Raw genomic sequence first — 20,830 nt, 5'->3', positions numbered from 1 at the left:
TTACTGGGGATAGTCATCGAGCAAAGCATTTACATGTATGCTTGGTTTTAAGCCATACGGGCTTTCACTTTTATGTATCTGAATACATATGCTGGCATAGAGACACTCACTGTGGTTACTTGCACATTTTTAGGTCGGAGAGGACTCGCGTCATTCAGGACCCCCAGTTTTGCCAAGGCCGTCTAGCACATTTAATACAGTCAGCAGAGCTCAGTACCAAGACGTGGTTCCAGTGGGTATGTCAGCATATGGCCTCTTTTCAGAGTTCTCCGTGACTGAGTGTGTCATGTCAGTGTGCACTGCTGGGTGTTTCATTTGGTTGGGGTGGGTGGAAGTTATCATTTGTTATGATTGCTTCTGTCCATCAGCATTTCCCAATTGTTCAGTTGCAACCTGCAGTAATAATACTGAAAAGTGTCTGCACAGAACCAAATAACCAATGTAAAACTTCTACCTTCCTAGCCCACTTACTCTAGGAGGTTACAGGAGAGTTGAAGCCAGTGAGCCAAGTTGTGTCCTAATTGGACTCCGTGTATTCCCAGGGATTTTTGTAGAACTTCTGGGCATCTAGTTTGGCAGGATTCCAGAAAGTGTTAATCAGCTTGGAATTAGTTATTAGCTTAACTTCTGTTCTCAGTTACATACAAACAAAGTTACTGACTTCTGCGCCACCAAGAACAGAATTTTTAGCTTATTGAATCTAACAGCTGTCACATTGTGCTAAATCAAGATAAATTAATCCGATTGACTATAACTGGCTCTTTGTACTGTGGCATGTTTACTTGGAAATCTCTGCTAATTTAAATCCTTCCCCTTGCCATGGACATAGCAGGGTAGACACTGCAGGCTCAACAATTAGTGAGTATTTGGTATGGGTTTTTCCAGTAACTATTTAATATTTGAGAATGGATTTCAGTGCAGTGAAAATCAAAGTCCCTGCAATTTTATTCTAGCAATGAATATTCTAGTTCAACCTTAGCTGAGTCTGTGGGTGATGAAATGTAATAGAAATTGCTAACAAAATTAGAGATGTTAATGATGGGACGAATGTGTCACAATCAGATTTGTTTCATAATCAAGAAGCATGTTTCCTAAATGACAGCAGAATCAGTAACCTTGCATGAAAAAGTATTAGCACAGTTAAAACTACTAAACTTAAAACTGTGAAGATGAAGTCTGCAGTCATTATTGTTCAAAACTCAGAAGGAATGCAGTCCTGTCTTTTGGTATCAACTTGTTTCAGCATATTTTTGTTGATGTTTTCAGCTTACAATGACAAGATTGTTGCATTTTTGCGGCAGCCCAATATCTTTGAAATTCTACAAGAACGACAACCAGATCTTACCAGGAATCATTCACTCAGGTAATAAAAGTGTGCTATTCCTATTTCAATACAAAATGCTAATTAGAATTAGTTTCTTTCATTAAAATTAGCAGTGGAACATAACAGATTGTAGACTTTTGGCCTATTCAAACATGTTCATAAAGCTATGGGAAATAGTTCTTTATTTTATTGCTATGTATCCTTGAAATAAGGTTTAGGAGGACAGAGGTACTGTGTTACTACCAAATAAAGGTACCTACAAGAAAATGTTTGGAACAACTGTCATAAGAGATTTGCTGATGTCTTCGAAATGTGCCAAGACAGCTGGATGGCACAGCAAATGTGCCCATTCATTTGAGTATGTGTACAGCTGGGAGCGTGAGGCAGAATGGCATTTGGTTTTGTCCTTATCTTCTCAATGTGCATTTAGAGAAGGCTGTCCTGACCTAATGACCTTGGAGGTGATGTTATATCAAGCAGAATTTTTAGTGTTCCTCCAAAATTTAAAAAATGGGTATCTACAGGCTTCTGCATAGTCCAGCAAGGTCTGATGAAGGATGATCTTTGATTGTTATATGGTTGTTATAACTCCCTCATGTGCTTAGACTAGGAATGATAAAAAGTCAAAATTCAGAAAGTGGCAAGATCTCTTTTAAACTGTGTCCTGCACAAAGACGCTTAAGTTCATGTACTTGAGTGTAAAAGATGGAATAACTGACAACTTGGATATTAGTGACTAGAACTCCAGTGACTGTATCTACTTTGCCTTGGATGCTAAATTTAAAAAAATTTAAAAAAAAAGTGATTTGATGATTGTGGTCTGTCCTGTGCAGAGAGCTGCCAGCACAGTGCTCTGTGTTCCAGATGCCTATCCACACTGGCAGGCACAGCAGCCAGCACTGATTTTCATTTTTTTCCATTCTCATCGTGTTACTTATCGATCCCTTTTCCTCCATGTCCTTCAAGTTCCCCAAATTCAACATGCTGCCCTATTTTGCAGTTTCACAAAGCATCGTGTTCTAACAAGATTTGTGTTACCCTCTAAATAAATCCTGGCTGACAAACCTGAAATGACATACTAGCAGAATACATGTTCTCTAGAAAATACAGAGAAAAGGAGGAAAATAAAAATCTACAGTTCTTAGCCTGTCAAAACAGTTCCTATGTTGTACCCATATCACTACAGTTTATCACAAGCTTATCTCATCAGGCTTATTTTGAAATGTGAGGAAACTGATCTGTTGGGAAATAGTATACAAACAGTTTCTGATTATTAGTAGTTTTATTATTCCTTTTTCCTTTACCTAGGGTGCTTGGCTTCCTTTACTCTGATAGCAATCGGAGTGTCATTTTCTTCATGTGTTTTGTGTTTTTTGGATAATTTAGAGTTCAGACTGTTCAAGAGACTTGTCACATTCTGCTTTTTATGGAACCTTGCTTCCTAATTAGAGAGTCATAATTTGCCACAAGCTGAGCCCTTCTCAAGAAAAGATAGTTTTCAGATTTAAAATGGAAGATCAAAGGGTAAAAGATACTGGTTTCTGTAACTCCTCATTTACTTGAGACTATGTATCCTTCTGTACACTTACTTCATAAATAACCTCAAGATATTTGTCTAACTTACCTGCCTTAACAGAATGATTGAGGATTTTAATAAATGTAGTTCTATTTTACATGAAATAGTATTGGTCGGAGAAGCCATTCTGTTAAGCCAAATGGTTCCATTCTAGTCTTAGTCTTTGAAGTTTGTGTATTTGATTGGTAAAGTATCTTCCGTTATATCTCTCCTATATTCTTCTAGAGCTGATGCTTCAGTAACTTTTCTTATATTTTTATAAAGATCTAAGTTTCATTTTTCCTATTTAGTCTTCTAAGACCCTGGTTTATCAAGTTACTGGAATCCATGTCTATTTGATGCATTGTGAGACTAAGCAACTCCAGTGACATTGCTATAACACTTGATGAATTAAGACCTAAGTGAAATCCCTCACTATGAATTCCTTATGTCTTTTTTTTTTTAATTTTTTATTTTTTTTTAGTGTTGGGACTCACTCAGGACCTCAGTGCAATTGAAGTAGTATAATTATGATATTAAATACTATTTATTACTCTTAATATTATAATTATTACATGGGTGAGGAGGAAAATCAGTAGTGAAATCGTATACCTTGTACTGATAGAGATCAGCCTTCCAGTACCTGAAAGGTGCCTATAAGAAAGCTGGGGAAGAACTAGGATGAGGAGGGACCTTTGAAGGTCCCTTCCAACCCAATATATTCTATGATTCTATGAAAATAAAAGGAATATACTTCCATTTTAGAATTCAGGAAAAAAATGCAGAGAAAAAGAACAGGAATTAGGCAAGGAATTAATAAAAATGCGTGTGTTACCATGCTCGGAGTTTAAGCTGCTTAGATTCCACAATAGTAACAAAACTGTGTCTGGGAGGAATGGCGTGTGCTTGGGCGAGTCAGAGGGTGAGAAATAGTGTAAGAGTTTTCCTGGAAGATCTCTTAAGTGCGGTGCGTTACGAAAACCCTGCTTTTAAAATCACAAGTGTGCATTGTGATGGATGGCTTGCGTTTGTAAAAAGGTTCAAAAAAGACAGTACCTCTTTAAACAGTTCACTTTCAGAATAGTAGTGTCCTCCTGCAGGGCTCAGCCTGCTACTTTGACTTCAGGGACACGACTACCTTGAACTTGAAGGACTGATTTTTAAAAAAAAAATTATTTTATTTTAATTTTTTTTTACTGGTTGGATGGCTGTACTGTCTGAAGCAGCCTGAGTGTTGAAGAGATGAGAACAAGAGAATCATTCCTCAGAACAAGTTAGCTTTTTTGTTGTAATATTTTGCTGCTCACGTGGATGTGGTATGGCAGGGAAACAATGATTTCTGAAATACAGAAGCATAATCCAGAGGTTTTTATGATGTACCCTGTACTTTTCTTGTTGCTGTGGTGTACATTGTTGCCTTATTTGCAAAAGATATTATTTTACTTATACAGGGAGAAGATCCAGTTCATCCGGACAGAGGGAACACCTGGGTTGGTGCGTTTATCCAGTGATGCAGACCTTGTCATGTTACTCAGGTAGGCACAGCTGCTTTCGATGCACGTTTGGCAGCTGCTGAGGAGCCTTTCAGTGAGTAGTGTGTGCTGATTTAGTGACCTAATCATTTCTCCTTCCGTACTTGGACTTGCAGCTGGGAGAGCTACAACTCAAGGGTCAGATTTTTAATTTTCATCATGTTCAAATTCTAGATGGTTGTTGGAGGTGACATTTTTTTCATAGGAGTGATGGAATGTGGTACTCTGAGGCAAGGCAAGTGCTGTGCTTGTGATTTATATGGTTTGCCCAGGCCACCTTTTATTTTCCTGTTGCATCCAGCTCTGACGTTTAGATGGGTGGTACAGATTAGACCCCTTTACAAGAATGTGCCTTCTTCTGCTTCAAGAAGGCATCTGTTTAGTTCTGTGGTTTGGGAAGTCTGTATCTGTGAACATTCATACTTGAGATGTGGTTTTTTATTACTTAATATCTTGCTGCCTCTTCACTATGCTGTGAATCATAGTCCCCTTTAATAAGGGAAATACTGTTACAGAGCTCAAGAAATGGGAAGCTGCTTCATTAATATTTTTCATGTAAGCAAGTAACTCAAAAAAGGAGGCAGATTTTTTGATAGACTTAAACCCTTGTATCTTCATGTTGTATTCTCATCCATTGAAAAACTGCATCAAGAAATTAATGTGTACATTTAAAATTGAATCTAGTGAAATAGGACTGGCAGTAGTAGTATTTTGAGGTCAAGTTGCTGCAAAATGTTTATTGTTTTTCTCTTAAAAGTTTTGTAGCAATAATAGATGAGGTGTGAAATAACTCAGTGTGAGCAGACTAGATGTGATACCTGTTTCAGCAACAGTGTTCTTATTAAAGATAAAATGAGGAAATAACTTGTAATGCCATCAAGCTTACTATTCAATACACTCAACAAGTTCAGATGTGATTCTTAATCCTGGAGGCTTAGAATGTTGGTGTCTGTTCCTGATCTTTGTGCAGTATTGCAGATATTTTCCAGGAAAGTGTGACTAAGGTTATTGACCCCTTTGTAATGAGAACACAACTTTTTTTTTTTTTTTCTTAAAAGGCAAATTGAAAAGGCTGTCTAGTAACTTTCAAGGTCGGATTGAGGGAATGGCAGTAAAATATTTTGTTGCACTCTAAGTGTGCGTAATGGAAAGAAAGCAGGCTAGGAACTAGAGATTTATTCCTAGAAAGTGAAAAATGCCGTTCATTCAAATAAACATGTTATTTCTTATTTGCCCCTTTTTACCAGCTTGTTTGAGGAGGAGATAATGTCATACGTGCCGCCACATGCCTTACTTCATCCTAGTTATTGCCAGTCCCCAAGAGGCTCACCGGTGTCTTCTCCTCAGAACTCTCCAGGTAAGTTGCTCAGGCATAGCTTCTGCAGGGGCTGTACAAAACCATTTCTCATATTTTGTAAGCACCAGTTTCAGATCAGTAAAGTCAGTAGCACAGTCCTGCTGCCTTTCCAGAAGTCAGAGAACAAAAACAATATAAAATTGTTTGACTGTAATTTTTTGTTTGCTTTTGAAGTTGAAATTCACAGCAGCCTCAAGCCAAGAACCTACTGTTTGGAAACTATGACCTATTCCTCTATACAGTTCCCAACTTTTAGAAGGGTAAAGTTACATGAGCTGAAGCACCTTCTGAGTGGTCAGTGAGCTTGCATTATGATGGTATCTATAAGATACTGCAGTAGAGCTAGTTTAGTTTACATTATACTGCATGTAATAACTTCACTTTTCTGAAGATGCAAGTTCTGTTGCTCCAGCAGCAACAAAGATTTAGTCCTATTTTTGAGCAAAGTCAACAAGTGTGATTGCATTTGACTGTCAACTTGAACCTTTGCCTTGGGCTCACAAGATGTTTTGCTGGTAGAAAAGACTGGTGTATTACAACTTCAGAGGTTATGATTTTGTTCTGACTTGTAAAACATGCAAACTTGTTTTTCACTCATGTGAAACAACTAAGTGACAGCTTATGCCAGGATCCTGATGCCTAGGGAATTGAAAATACGAGATCTAATAACTGTATTTTAAAATGCCAGTGTTAATGGAGCTGTGGGGCAATGTGACAATTTTATGGAAAGCCAGATTGTTTTCCCTTAACATGAGTTCAAAAGACAGCATATTGCAGCTGACTGGAAATACACGTGTCAGAATGGAATGAAACTGATATTTCACTTTTTAACCAAGTGGCTCAGAACTAAGTTATTTCAAATATGACAAGTTCCATTTGACCTCTGAAAGCTAAGTACAGCAATTTAAAGTTTATAGGTGTCACTATTCTTAGTTTTCTCAAGAAGTTAATCGGTAAGTAAAATAAAATCTCTGCAGTAAATTGGAAGGAACTTAAGGGGATTTCTACAAATTTGAGAACAAAAGTGTAGATAAAATGAGAACAGACAATAAGAAAATCTTATCAGAAAAAGTACTGTGATTTTTATGGGCAATTCCCAATCCACAATCATAAAAAGCTTTGCCTTTTCAAGAAAACAGATTAAAACCATTCATAAACATGTCCTGCATGGTAGATTTTCCTGCTGCTGGACACAGGACCTCTGTAGGACCTGTTAGAATAAATTACCTGAAGACCAGTGATCTTATGGCATTCTGCAAAGCAGCAAAATACAATACTCACATGTATTGGTATTTTTGATACATATGTGGTTTAGATGTAACTGTTCCCCTTTGGTGGAAAGAAAGTAAGAATGACATCCGCATGTATACATCTTATTTTCAATTGCAAACCTGTCAGTCTTATATGAGTAAAAACAGTTTAGGCTTTCAGAGTTAAATTGCTTCATTACTAGTACGTGCACCAAAGCATGCTTGGCAGGGCTTCACTCCAACAAAGTAATTTCAAAATGCATTCAATCTTTATCCTGTGATATTCTCATCTATTCCTCAAAGAAGTAGCACACGGTAAAGGATGAACAGTAATGGGTTTTAGTCCCATTCTCCTTAAAATTGTATTCTCTATTTCACAGAAAAATATAGAGAGACCATTGAATCTCCCTGTCGGTCTGCAAGTATGCATGTTTGTGTTGGTGTACAAATGACTTTTTTAATGAGAAATTGTAAATAGCCTATCATTTCTGTGGAGGCTCTGTGCTTTTGTGTCAGCTAAACTGACTGTGCTGCACTGCACGAGGCTGTGTGTTAAGGTTCCGTTGTTCAGATCAGTCACAATCGGTTGTACTTTCTCTTTTGGGAAAGATGAATAGTCATGAAGCTACTCTTTATATCTGCTTTAGAATATAACCTCTTTGAAAATCAAATATGATTATCACATCACTGGAATTTTTTAGCTCTTCCATTAACATCTTTTGTTCCCAAGGCGGAAGTAATCACTATAATTGCCCAGGAATTTCTTGGCATATGCATCTAATTTGCAATGAGGACTTGTCATGTGCTGACAGAATAATACACTGCTGATTTCTGAACCGTGAAGTAATGTGTTACCAGATTTATATTCTGTGGTATCTCTCAGCAAAAACTTCCTTCAGGGGTTAAGCTTAAAGTATGCTTTTGTTGCGGTTTTTCTCAGTGACTACATTTTTGTACCTACTTTGGCCCAAAGCGAAATAAACAAAGTAAGGGGAAAAGCCAATAATTAAAAGGCTGTTTACAGTTTCAAGTTTCTGTAAGTTTTCTAGAGAATTCAACTGAGTGTACCATTAGAAGCCCTTGGTACTCTCAGTAAAAGAGGATAACCAATATAGATTAATTAATGACCGTGATTTATTTTTCCAGAGGGGTCCTGCATGTTCCTGTTAGAGCTCTGAAGATTCCCTGACGCTTTCTATTCCTCCCACACATCACTCTAAGCCTAGAACAAGTGGCAAATGTTTTTCTGGTCAGACAGGTCTTTTAAAGACCTGTAAATGGCATTCAGTGCTAGTACTGATCTTGCTTTTTCTCTCTCTGATCTCTGCAGAGAGATCGACTCTGCAGCTTTTTCTAGCAGCCACTTCCGCAGGATGTGCTCTTCGCCTTTGCCGTCAGACCCGTGTACTTCGTGGCTAAGCGAGCTGCTCTCTTTTTCTCCTGGTCTCTGCCCACAGGCTGAACGGATACATGTTCTCTCTTTTTCATAACCTGAAACATTACATTCTCATGCCTTCAACCCATAGTAGCCATAAATGTTTCTGTATTGGCTTACTTTCATACAAGGAGCCCAAAGAAAACTCACAAGGAAGTGATTGTCACTTAAAAGACAGAAGTCTGCATATATGTGCTTCTAAACTGGTCATTTGTATATCCAGTGCATTATGGGCCTGTTAGATGACCACCAGTTGCAGCTAAGTAGTTGGCAACTTATGGATACTATAGGACATGAGAAATTTAAAACGTCCTCTGAATTTTTTTGTGGGGGCTGTCTACACAGCCATGCAGGGATGGAATTTAAAACTAGAGGTGAGAAGATGAACGTAAAAGGGCTACGATTAACTGCCTCTTTGGCACACTGTCTTGCCATCAAATCAATTGGAGTAATTTATACAGGGAGGCAGTGGAAGTTCTAATGCTTGTAATATTCACGATAGGTCAAATTAAACATTTAATTTGTATATACTAGACTTGTACATTCAGATGTAGGGGTATGCCTTTTTTTTGGCATACAGATCTCATCTCTCCTTGCTTTTAAGAAATTAACCCTCAAAAACAGTTTTTCAAAACCAAATTGACTTAGATGACCATTGTGTATGTTCCTGCAGTCACATGTGAAAGGTTCAACAAACTTAAATTTGATAATCTTTCCATTCTTCCAATATTTTTCTTCCTTGTACTTCCCCAAGGAAAAACTTCTGCTAGGGAATTTCCAAAAGTCTTTCTTCTTCAGCTTGATGTATTCACCAGGGGCACAGCAGAGTACAGTCTGTTTATGCTTCATTTCTGAGTTCTTGTTTTTCCTGATGATATTAAAACCAGAACAGAGCAGAACATTTATTGTATGAGCTATTTTAAAGGTTAGACATAAAGTGTACTTGACAAATAAAAGTTAAGTCTTTCCAGTTGGTTATGCTGGTTTTTTTAATCCATCTTCTGCATTGACCTGGATTTACTCTTTTAAGACTTACTTTAGAAAGATGATACTATTGGAAATGAGCAACCAAAAAGTCTTGGATGTAGGGCAGGTTTGAAGATATGCAGCTTTTATTCATTTTAAAGGTGACTAAAGTAAACACATACCATGCCTTTTGCTATTAAGGAGTCTTTTCAGCAGAGGATGGGACATTAATCAGTTCATGTCACTACAGCTCATTCTTTGCTTATTGCTTCTTGCAGGTACTCAGCGTGCCAATGCCCGAGCTCCAGCTCCTTACAAAAGAGATTTTGAAGCCAAGCTGAGGAACTTTTACAGGAAGTTGGAGACTAAAGGATATGGACAAGGCCCAGGGAAATTGAAGTATGTTGAAGAATCTCATGAAACTGGATTTGTTTCTCAGGCAGCTTGCCTTCCTTTGCACGTCTACAAGCTTCTTCCCATTAGAAGGAATGCAGATGTTATGGTTACCCTTGCACTTCTGGAAATACAAAGCCTGTCATGAAAGACTTAGTGCCAGCATGTGGTTCATAGCAGAGAATACAGCAAGTTCTGAGCACTTCTTTTCTATGTTTCCTCCAACTATATTTTCATATAAACAATTACCAATACAGTGCCAAAAAGTGCTTTGGGAAGAGGTATGCAGAACAGGGGGCATCTGAATTCTTCCATTATAGCCATTGCTATGATATTAACAGTTATGTTTTCTCATGTCTTTTTGCATTGAAAAAACTAGATGGGCTTATCTTTTTTACATCATTGCCTGTATTGATATCACAGTACTCTTTAGTATAGAGGACTCATAAAATTAAATGCCATTAAATTCTATGAATTGCCTTAAAAAACTGCTAATATTTTTACTTCAGCCCTCTGAATGCTAGAGTGCTTGGAGTGAGGTCTTCTCTCCTTCATTTATTTGGCAATCATGTGATCATCATAAGATACTTTCAGAATTTTGTAAATTACCAAGTCTTGTGCCAGTGATCAAATTCTCATAGCCTGATACTCTCATAGTAGCTGTGAAGCACTAGAAATTTTTTATAACTATTTCTTTTATTAGAATAGGGGAGTAGGTTGTTTGTTTGTTTTTAATTTCTCCCAGCCAGTCACTTCTTATATTTTGCAGGAATTTGTGCAGAGCTCAGACTTCATTTATGTGAGCTTGTTCAGAGTTTTCCACAACTGAAATGGGAGTAAAATGGTATTGTTTGGACAGCCTGAAGAGGCAGGGATTGGACATTGTCTGCCTATAATATAATGAAATAATAAACACTTAAAGCTTAATTTGTGAAAGTTTTGTCACAAATGCTTGGGCAAATAGCTGGTAGAAGAGGTTGGCATTTGCTACCTGTAAGATCCATTACATTTCTTGCACCTTTTTTTTTCTTCACCTGTTTGCCACCGTACTGTGGATTTTTAAGCAGAACAACAGCTTGATTCTTGAATGGAAGTTTTCTCTGGGTTCCTTTCCTAGGCATACACTGACCTGCTCCTTTTTTTCAAACCAGGAGCCCAGCACAGTTTGACTGCTGCCTGGGTCCTCTTGTTGCCGAGATACCTTACCAGTTCCTGGCCTCTCTGCTGCTGTCCTCTGCAGGATAGCACAGTGCAGTCACCAGCTGATCTCTGCACAAGCAGTAGGGCCAGCAGGGGCTTTGCAAGAGTCAGAGTGGAGGGGTAAGCTGCCTCTCTGCAGGCAGCAGCAGCTCCCAGCTTCCCTCTGACTGACTGATCAAATGCACACGTAAGGCAGTATTTAAATATAAAGCAAGCTATGCTTCAGGAAACTAATTAAACACTGTTTTTTGGCAGAAGATAAAATATTTTAAGTAAGGAGGATTCTTTCACCTCTTATTTTAGATCTTTATAACACTTCCCCACTTACACAATTTTTCTTTTAGAAAGTACATTATTTTTTCACATGTGTTACTTCGGTCTGGTTTTGGACTAACAGTTACCACTCCTTCTAGTCTTACTGTCTTGTCACACTTACACTGGGGATAATGTAGGGACGTGTGATTCTGGAGTTACCACTCTGACTTTCCCACAGTTTTGTCTTTTTCCTTGTTAAGAGATGGATTTTTACATAAAAGCTTAGATTCTTGCTTACCGTAAGACTGATTTAGAGGCCCAGCATTACAGAATGATTTTAAACTTAATGAAAATGCCCACTTCAGGACCTTTCCCATTGAAGCCTTTAAATAAAGGAAAATCCAGGGTAGGAAAACCAAAACTGCGCTTCTTTGTACAAGAGACATTTTGTTGAAATCTAAAGTAGATTCTTGAGGGAGAGAGACTAACAGATAGAAGCTGCCTGATCTGGATCAAATTATCCAGCAGAAACGTGTATCTCTACAAAGTCACTCTGTTATCTTACGCTGTAAATAGATGTTTACAACTGTGGTTCATGTTCATGAATTGCTGTTTCAAAATTATTTTGCTCTTCAGATTAATCATCAGGAGAGATCACTTGCTAGAAGATGCCTTTAACCAGATCATGGGCTACTCAAGAAAAGACCTACAGAGAAATAAACTCTATGTCACGTTTGTTGGGGAAGAAGGGTGAGTAGAACAGGGAAGTAAATGTGATCTCAGAACTCAGTGTGTCTTGCAGCTGCTGTTTCACTAAACTTCTTGTGGTCTAGAGTGAAAAGAGGAAGGATTGTGGTCAGGAAATGCCATATACAAAAGCCTAGAACATACAGCTGTTCAAGATGACTTTTTAGGCATTGTGAAATGTAACGTATCCTGCCTTCGCAGAAGTAATGCATGTGTTTATGTGAATTTTCACAATAGTTGGTGTGTGTTTCTGAATGTTGCTGGGAAAGCAAAGAAGTAACAAACAACTTTCTCATGTAATTCATATTTCTTTTCTGTCAGTGCTGACATATCTCCAGTGTTTGTTAAAAGACAGCTGCCCTTTGTTGGAGGGAGAGTGCTTCAAGAGTAGGCTGGAAGCTTAATCCTTATTTCAACTCCTCTCTGAGGCAATGGGAGCTAAAGCCCTCAGTGCTCCAGGAGGTGCTCACTGTCTCTTCAGGCCAGGGCCTGTGTCACAAATAAAAGTAACTAGGCTGTTGCTAGTTGTCAAATAAGCACAAATATTCCTGACATTTCAAAGTCACTTCAGAGAATGCTCAGTCTGAGTCGGAGTGTTCAACACGTTACAGGTTGCAAGATGTGCATTGCAAAGCAAGATGTGGTTAGATTTTCTTTGCAAGTGAAACTGGAACGATGTACTGTTTGCCTCTTTCATCTTTTGATTTGTGCCCCCTTTGTCAGATCTTAAAGCCTACTGCCTTAGGCACAAATATATTTATTGATATATTTCATGAATGTATTTGTAAATACATTAAAGATTTTATTCCTTCATATTTAGGAAACAGCAGCATGCAGCTCTTGGAATGCTGTAGTGTGTGTTATGGCCATGCAGTGTGCGAATCTTTAAAATAGCTAAGTTGTAATAGAAACATCTCATTCAAGATTAGATAAAATTAATCTGTCTTTGAAAACCCTAAATCCTGTTGTTTGTTTAAAGTTCACCCTGAAGTGCTTAGTGTTAATAAGGACTCACTGAAGTCTTAAAATAAAAAATGTTGACAGCTGACAGCCAAGTGTGGACTTGTTCATATAAATAATATCACAGTGCTGTCTGAGGAAAAACTCAGAACTGGAATGGCAAGGCTGGTGCAGGATGAGATTACACTATATTGACGGAGCAGGGTGGGGATGCGAGAACGAGGCCAGTCTTACACAGCCCTACCAGCCTTTACTTTCACAGCTACAACCTCGACTCAGATTTAAAAATGAAAGGGAAAATTTTAAAATCATACGTGAGATAGAGATTGATCCAGATAGACTGTCTCCTTTCATCAGACATCAGGCTTTTGCATTTCATCACTCAGTACAGCAAGATGAAGAGTGACCTGGAAATGGGGGTGACACATCCTGTTCCCATTATATCCAGCTTTACACAAGACTTAGAGTGAGTTAATTAAGAGCAAAGTCAAATTAAAATGACGTCAATTCTCTTATTTACAAATCTGTGTTTTGAACGAAGAAAGGATGTGTGCAAACAGTATTGTTTCATCAGAGATGGTGCAAGGATATGAATTACATCAAGCTATTCATTTGGCTAGGTGTAGAAAGACAGGTCAGGGTGGAGGACAGGAGAACAATGAGGAAGAGGAATACTGAAAGTTAATTGTTTCCTATTTGCTCCTCCTTTTCCTAAGATTTTAAGTGGGAGTTTGCTCTTGCATTTCTTTTTCTCTTGGTAAAGAGGTGTAAATCTTAAAGTAATGGGTAATAAAATCTTCACAAATTAAAAGATTTTAGTAACTATTGATTTATTAGTGTTTAAATTAGTAAGTAGGGCAACTCAGATATAGTTGTTGCTGTTCATATGATTTTTATCATAAGTCTCATAATATTTGGTATCTTCCTTGAACCTTCAATTTCTACAGTCATGCAACTGTGATGCTAGTTTAATGTTTTTACGTTCATACTTCATGTGATGATAAATGAAGAAAATTTTGATACAAAAAATATGGTTCCTCAAAGCTATTTTCCCTAAGTTCTATTAACTATTATCAGAAGTGCCTTTGCTTTTAAGAGTGATAAATCCAAAGTATTAATGGTGCTTCCTAGGAGACATGAGTCATGTTGCCAACAACATATTACTCTACTCCTGAATACCCAAGTGCCCCACTGTTGCAGCTGTTGTGTGGTTACATACCTCTTGTATGAAGTTTTCTCACCCTTGTGCCAAGCCTTTAATTGTGGGATAAATCTGACTGGCAATGCAGGACGCTCATGATTGATTTATTTAACATGACTCACAGTAACTCTGTGTACAAAAGGAGCTGTATTAAATAGCTGGTAGTCAAGCACACAGTTTCTCTTCTCTCTAAAGATTTCATAGTGAGTCTGATTATCCCAGAAATTTGCAAGAGTCTTCCAGATGACCCTTTACTTGATCCTGGTATTTGTGCAAAGATTAAGATCCGACAGTTGTCCATGATCTCAAACAGTTTTGGGGTTTTTTTTCTGCAATTTGAGGATGGAATCTGCTCTCCTTGCCAGGGTAAGGATCTGTTTCAGTACTTCACTTCTGAAGCCTAACAGAAGTGAAGTGCTTCCAAATGACTGAAGGGAAAATGTTTTTCATTCAACAGAGGAAAGAGGCTTTGTCCTCAACTTGAGAATGGTACCTAGCCATTACTTTCCTGACAACTTCATCCTCAAAAACAACTCTCATCTATATTTGTCTTCTGTAAAAGTTCATGAGCCAAAACATAAGTAGCAGAAGTCCTATGTGAGAGCTGACCTTGTTTGTGATATTTCTGTCTGTGCACTATCTTAGTGCTAAACCAAGACCTTCTTAAAAGTGACGTGTGAAATCTTCAATCTATAGAAGATATATCTTTATACCTGTTTGTTAGGATTATAATGATCTCTGTTCCCCACAGGAAAATCCCTTGTTTTCTGCTTTCCAACTCTACCAGAACATTAACTTCATACTTAACTCATTTCACTGGTGACCTGCAGTATAATGTAAAAATTCAGTCTCAGTGCTTTGTCAGCAATGAATTTGTTTATGATTCAGGAAGAAGGGGTTATTTAGATTTCTTGTTCATTAGTACTGGAATCTGGAATCTTGAAATAACAAAAAAAAAAAAACCAAACAAAAAACCCCCCCAAAAAAACCCAAAAAACAAAGGAAATGCACTCTCCAAAAGACATTTAAATGTACTCAAGTTTGGAAGTCAGACAAGAAAATTTAGACCAAGGAAGATAAATCACTGAAGCAATCTCACATTATATTCCAGGGAAAACAGAAATATTATCCTTCAAATTGTCCTATTGTTGCAAGCCTGTAAAGACAAAATATGACCATTGTTCATTTTCTTTCTTAATTTGTCAGATGCAGATAAGTCTAATGTTGGTTCTTTTCATGTTTCGTCCTTCCTCCTGCTCCTAATTATTTGGTTATTTTCCTGTGGCAAAGAAGCCATTACAGCTGCAGCCAGAATTTTTGATGAGAGCAGCCTGCATAGAGCACTTCATTCCAGTCCTCCAGGCCATTCCATTTCAGAATAGCCCCACAAGGACTTCACATACCTGGGCATTAAGCAATCTGCAGGATAAAGATTCTGGTTAAAATCTTATGAAATTTTAATTAAAATATAGCATAAGGAATGTAGATTCAAAAAAGTGTTTCATGTACACAGTGAACACTTTGTAGTAATGTTAAGTTTCTCTTTAAAGGTTGGACTACAGTGGACCTTCAAGAGAGTTTTTTTTCCTGGTGTCTAGAGAGCTCTTCAATCCGTATTATGGTCTGTTTGAATATTCAGCCAACGATACCTATACAGTACAAATAAGTCCCATGTCTGCTTTTGTAGACAATCACCATGAGTGGTAAGAATTATTTTTCTTTTTGTATTTCAGATATGTTTTCTGTTGTTTCCACTTGTAGACAACTGCTCGTATCTGCTCAGACATACATCACAGAATCTGACCTTTTTAACCAGCAGCATAATTGCATTTCTTTAGACTTCACTGATTTTGTTTTCTCTTGTGGTTTTAAATTATCTTATTTCTCACACGGTCAGCAAAACTATGATTTAGAATACATACCATGGGATTGTCTCAAAACACAACTCTCTGTGTTTCTTGTACATTAGCGGTCATTTCATGAAAGCAATGTTAGCCTCTTGCTCATTAAAAAAAAAAGAAAAAAGAATGAAACATTGGCAACATTGGCTTTTTGTCAGCCAAGGAGATTAAGGGAGATTCAAACAGGTGTTACTGTATGTAATTTGTTTGAGCCTTCCTAAAGAGTACAGAGGTTTCCTCAGTGGAAAAAATGCAACATACCTATTGGAAGGAAATCTATGGAGATATCTTAATTAAGGGGAGGGGGGAGACTGATGACATACCTCTTAAGCAAAGTCTGTACCTACACATATACTTCTAAAATAGTTATCAAGGATTTTACATAATCCCATTTTCACAATTGTAAGCCAGTTTAAATCATCCTCAGTTGATTTAAGCCGTGACATCCACTGTAAGTCTGTAAAGCTGTGCTGTGAATATTAACAGAGAATTCTGTAGGTTATAGTAATAGTGGAATGACAACTGCTCATCTGTGTAGGACAGATATGTATTGAGTTCTTATTTATTGGAAGCCAGTTATGAAGAATGAATATCAGAAAGGAATCTCATTACTAGTTTTAAAAATATAAAATTAAATGGTTGGCTGCAAGCAGTTCAGTTACTTGAGGCACCCTACCTGTTGAACTCCAATACAGCAATAATAAATGGCATATGCTGTATTGGAAAAGCAGAATAGTCTGGCAAGAAGGGGAGAAAAAACCTTACATGCTATGCAGCTGCTGACAACATTTTGTATTCATCCCTGGCCTCTGCTGGACCCCCCTCACCTTGGGGGTGAAGGAGGCATGACCCCCTCTCTCTCTGGGAGTGCTGGTGCCAGTGACAGCACTGGTCTTGTACAGCCTCAGGGAGAATTCAGAAAATACAGCTGTGGCAAGCAGTTATGCATGGAAGGAGACGGCTTTACACGTCACGTTCTCCTCTTGCAAATCCTGTGTACAGGCAGGTATAATAAAGCCCTGATCTTTCCAAGAAAAACGTTGCTGAGGATGCCTAAACTGAAAGTTTAAGGAACACTATTTTCTTTGGAAAAAAAACCACTAGACTTAAATCTGGTTCCAGAGATGTGAAGGTTTCTTCACAATGGATCTTTGTTCTCATGGGAATATCTGCAAAGACCCTACTATTTCAAAGTTGCTGCCAGATCTCAATTCTGTCAAACTCCTTACCTCCCTGCCAACCCTCCTTACACACCTGACAAAATGAAGATAATAGGGGAAGAAAGAAAGAGGGGAGAGGAGATCATTTAGATTCCATTGACATAGGGCGATACATAAAAAAGCTTCCAGCCACTCTTCATTAAAATATATATAGAACTCCATAATCATCAGTCAGAAGAGGGAGCAAGGAGCTACTGTGAGCAGAAAAGACATCAAGAACTGTCAGGCTGGGAAAGGGTAGAAAAACCCTTGGCCTCCCTTGAAAACAAGTTAATCCTATGTGGGATGTGTAAAGAAAATAGACAGTGGCTATCATTTTGGAAGTTAGGCTTTTATAAAGAGGCTAGTCTGGCAGGGGCTGATTTGGTTAATATGGATTTGACATTTTTGAGAAGTTGTAACTTAGGTATCTGAGGTATTTTCCATACCCTGCAGACTTGCATTTTTTTCAGTGCCCTACTGAGAATGTAAAAGAAACACGAGGCAAAAAAAACCCAACAAACCCCACAATTTAGACTGGGCTATCTGATTTAAAAATGCTGTTTGGAAATGCATGTAAGTTTTGATGACAGAGCAGTGTACAAACCACAAAGTTTCAGTATAATGGTTGTAACTCTTTCTCTTCCAGGTTCAGGTTTAGTGGTAGAATTCTTGGTCTTGCTCTGATACATCAGTATTTGCTAGATGCCTTTTTTACACGACCCTTTTATAAAGCCCTCCTCCGAATGTAAGTAGAGTTCTGTCTCCTTTTTTGTTTGGTTCCGTCCCCATGGATGGTGCCATTTTGCGTATGGATAAATTGCGGTGTTTTATCATCAAAGAAAACAGGCCATTATTTGTAATCTGATAATTGCATTTCAATCCAGGACTTTTTTAAAAAGTTTACTTGTTTCTGATTATGGTTATTAGCCAGTTACCTAATAACTCAGAATGTTGTTTCTGATCAGTATGAAAACCTCAGGGGTTTTTTTAGCCCTGTTACCAGCTTTCTTCTACAAAATCTTAGATTGTACAATGAAATGCTGTGGATTTATTCCAGATATTAATAGAGTTCTTATTCATTTGTCTTGTAATGACTCACAGGATAGGATATGAATCACTTCATAACTTAGACTACAAGACACATTCTCAGAGGTAGACTGATTGTTGGCAATCTCCATTTTGAGAAGCTTTTATATACTTTAGACTGAGTTTTCAGAACTACTACTCCTGTTCTGGCTGAAACAACGAGAGCTGCACTTGCTCAGCATGTCTGGAAGTTAAGACCTAATGAACTTAAGGTGCTTCACTTTTTGTCCTCCATTTGAAAGCTGTTTTTGAGAAGTCTGGAAGGATATTTTCTGTACAAAATATCGGACATTGTAGTAGTAATACATCCATTCCTATTGTACGTATATTTGAAAAGTACCTAAATGCTAATAGAATCATTTTAATAAGAATGAGGACTTACCCCAGATGGACTTTAATACTAATATTGTGTGACTTCCAAATTAAATTAATTGTTTAATTTGATGGTTCTCTAAACAGTGAAACAAAAAATGATGGGGCAGCCACCTTGGTGCATGGCCCAATTCATGCAACTTCCCCATCTAAGCCCTGGACCTTCATTTTCCTCAGAACTGATGATCCATCCAGACTACCTCTGTAGATGGGACATTGTGCCAAATCCATGAACTTTGATGTAAGGGCTGTTACTGCAGGATGCCACTTAAACTACACTTGAGCATCCAACTAAAAGTACAGGGCTTTCTTCTGACTTTATGCAGACCCGAGGACAGAAGCAGGCAGGGAACTCTGCAGCTGAAAAACATCTTACTGAATGAATAGCCTCAAGGTCCTATTTCACAGAACAGGATTTAAGGAGTTAAGAAGAATGGCAGAAATTGCCACCTCAGTATTAAATATTATTAACATCTGATGCATTCAAAGCTTGGAGTAGTAACTATTAAAGATAGCAAGGGGCAGTTGGCTTACAGGTTGGATTCACAGAAAAGGACCAGGTAAGGGGAAATATGGCAAAAAGTAAAAAGATACTTCTGTGGGAAGCAGAATATCTGAGCAGACTTCTTCACACAATGAAGAGACGAGAGAGGTGGCAGTGTAGTCACATAAGCAAAAAGGATAGTAGCTACTTCTTATAAAAACTTACCATTTCTTTTATGATTTGAATTTTTTGTTTCCTCGATCTATGTATTTTCATAATTCCAAAATATTCTTCACAAGAAAGATGAGACAGACTCACCAGAAGCTTAAAAATAAATGTGTCTTCAAATGAATAAACTCTGGAGTTTTGCATATTAACAGAACCATTTTGTGTTACACAGTAACTGCTATTACTGGGCAAATAAACAGAGATTTCAAGTATTGTCTTCTTTATTCTATTGATTTTTTTCTTGGCTCCCATTCTCAGTCTGTTTTTCAGGACTGTTCTGAGTTTAGTTACTGAGTACATGCTACTGCCATCATCTGTATTTGTGTGTTTTCTTCTTGTTTATGTTAGACTCTGTGACCTGAGTGACCTGGAATATCTCGATGAGGAGTTTCACCAGAGTTTGCAGTGGATGAAAGACAATGATATACATGATATCCTAGATCTCACATTTACTGTAAATGAAGAAGTTTTTGGGCAGGTGTGCAAGATTCTTAATTTAATGTCCTTTGTGTATTCTACTGCTAGATAAACATCCATTTGGATAGAAGAATGATTGTCATTCCATGCTGATTTGAACTTGTTTTTATAAAATTCTGTTTCATAAAAACAGTGTTGCAATCTAACGAAGAATTATTATTATTTGTAACCAGTCAAACGTATCTTTCTGGTTAAGGAGATTTTCTGGATACTATCTGAAATACCAAAGTTTTGGATTGCTCTTCTCGAGGTAGTTTACCTGAATTTAATTTCAGCACAGTTAGCATTCAAAGCTATTACACCACCTTTGTTAACAGTATTATTTAGAAGACTTCACTATTTTAATCACTGTAAAGGTTGTTTCTTCTTCTCAGCTTATTCATAATACTGAATATGAAGATTCTTCAGACTAAATGGGATTTTAGATATGATTTTATAAAAAAAAAAAAAAAAAAAAAAAAGTTGTATGTTCTCTTATTTCACTTATTCCAGTTTGCTAAAGTCAGCCTTGGCTAGTGCTTTTGAGGGATTACTTCAATTTAAAAATCTAAATTATTATAATTGTTTCTTTTGTCTTCATAATCCTGTGTTGTCACTTGATCATTTTTTCCCTAAGATTACAGAACGGGAATTAAAGCCAGGAGGTGCCAACATCCCAGTCACTGAAAAGAACAAGAAAGAATATATAGAAAGAATGGTGAAATGGAGAATTGAGAGAGGAGTTGTACAACAAACTGAAAGTCTAGTTCGTGGTTTCTATGAGGTAAAAAACTCCAAAATGAAATTTACCTTCTTCCTTTATCCTGCTAAAATATTTTTCTCCTCATATACATTTCCCAAATACAGAGTCACAAACAGCAGATACATATATAATCAGAAGTGCCCTTACAGATTTTGGAGACGGG

The 20,830-nt window shown here is 37.5% G+C and overlaps 1 protein-coding gene across 1 annotated transcript in view; it reads left to right on the top strand.

Moving 5' to 3' along the window:
• The window catches only part of HECW2 (HECT, C2 and WW domain containing E3 ubiquitin protein ligase 2), a 73,746-nt gene that overhangs the window by 44,620 nt on the left and 8,296 nt on the right, over nucleotides 1-20,830 (top strand). The window contains exons 14-23 of the mRNA XM_029087055.1: nucleotides 134-236; nucleotides 1,267-1,363; nucleotides 4,331-4,414; nucleotides 5,659-5,768; nucleotides 9,698-9,818; nucleotides 11,904-12,017; nucleotides 15,726-15,878; nucleotides 17,925-18,023; nucleotides 19,797-19,926; nucleotides 20,542-20,688. Of these exons, the coding sequence (XP_028942888.1) occupies nucleotides 134-236; nucleotides 1,267-1,363; nucleotides 4,331-4,414; nucleotides 5,659-5,768; nucleotides 9,698-9,818; nucleotides 11,904-12,017; nucleotides 15,726-15,878; nucleotides 17,925-18,023; nucleotides 19,797-19,926; nucleotides 20,542-20,688 (1,158 nt within the window). The remainder of the gene's footprint in view (nucleotides 1-133; nucleotides 237-1,266; nucleotides 1,364-4,330; nucleotides 4,415-5,658; nucleotides 5,769-9,697; nucleotides 9,819-11,903; nucleotides 12,018-15,725; nucleotides 15,879-17,924; nucleotides 18,024-19,796; nucleotides 19,927-20,541; nucleotides 20,689-20,830) is intronic.

The sequence above is a fragment of the Antrostomus carolinensis genome, unplaced genomic scaffold, assembly GCF_000700745.2.
Source record: "Antrostomus carolinensis isolate BGI_N321 unplaced genomic scaffold, ASM70074v2 scaffold16549, whole genome shotgun sequence".
Lineage (NCBI taxonomy): Eukaryota > Metazoa > Chordata > Aves > Caprimulgiformes > Caprimulgidae > Antrostomus > Antrostomus carolinensis.
Note: the sequence above shows the minus strand (reverse complement) of the source record. Positions and strands in the feature narration are given on the sequence as shown.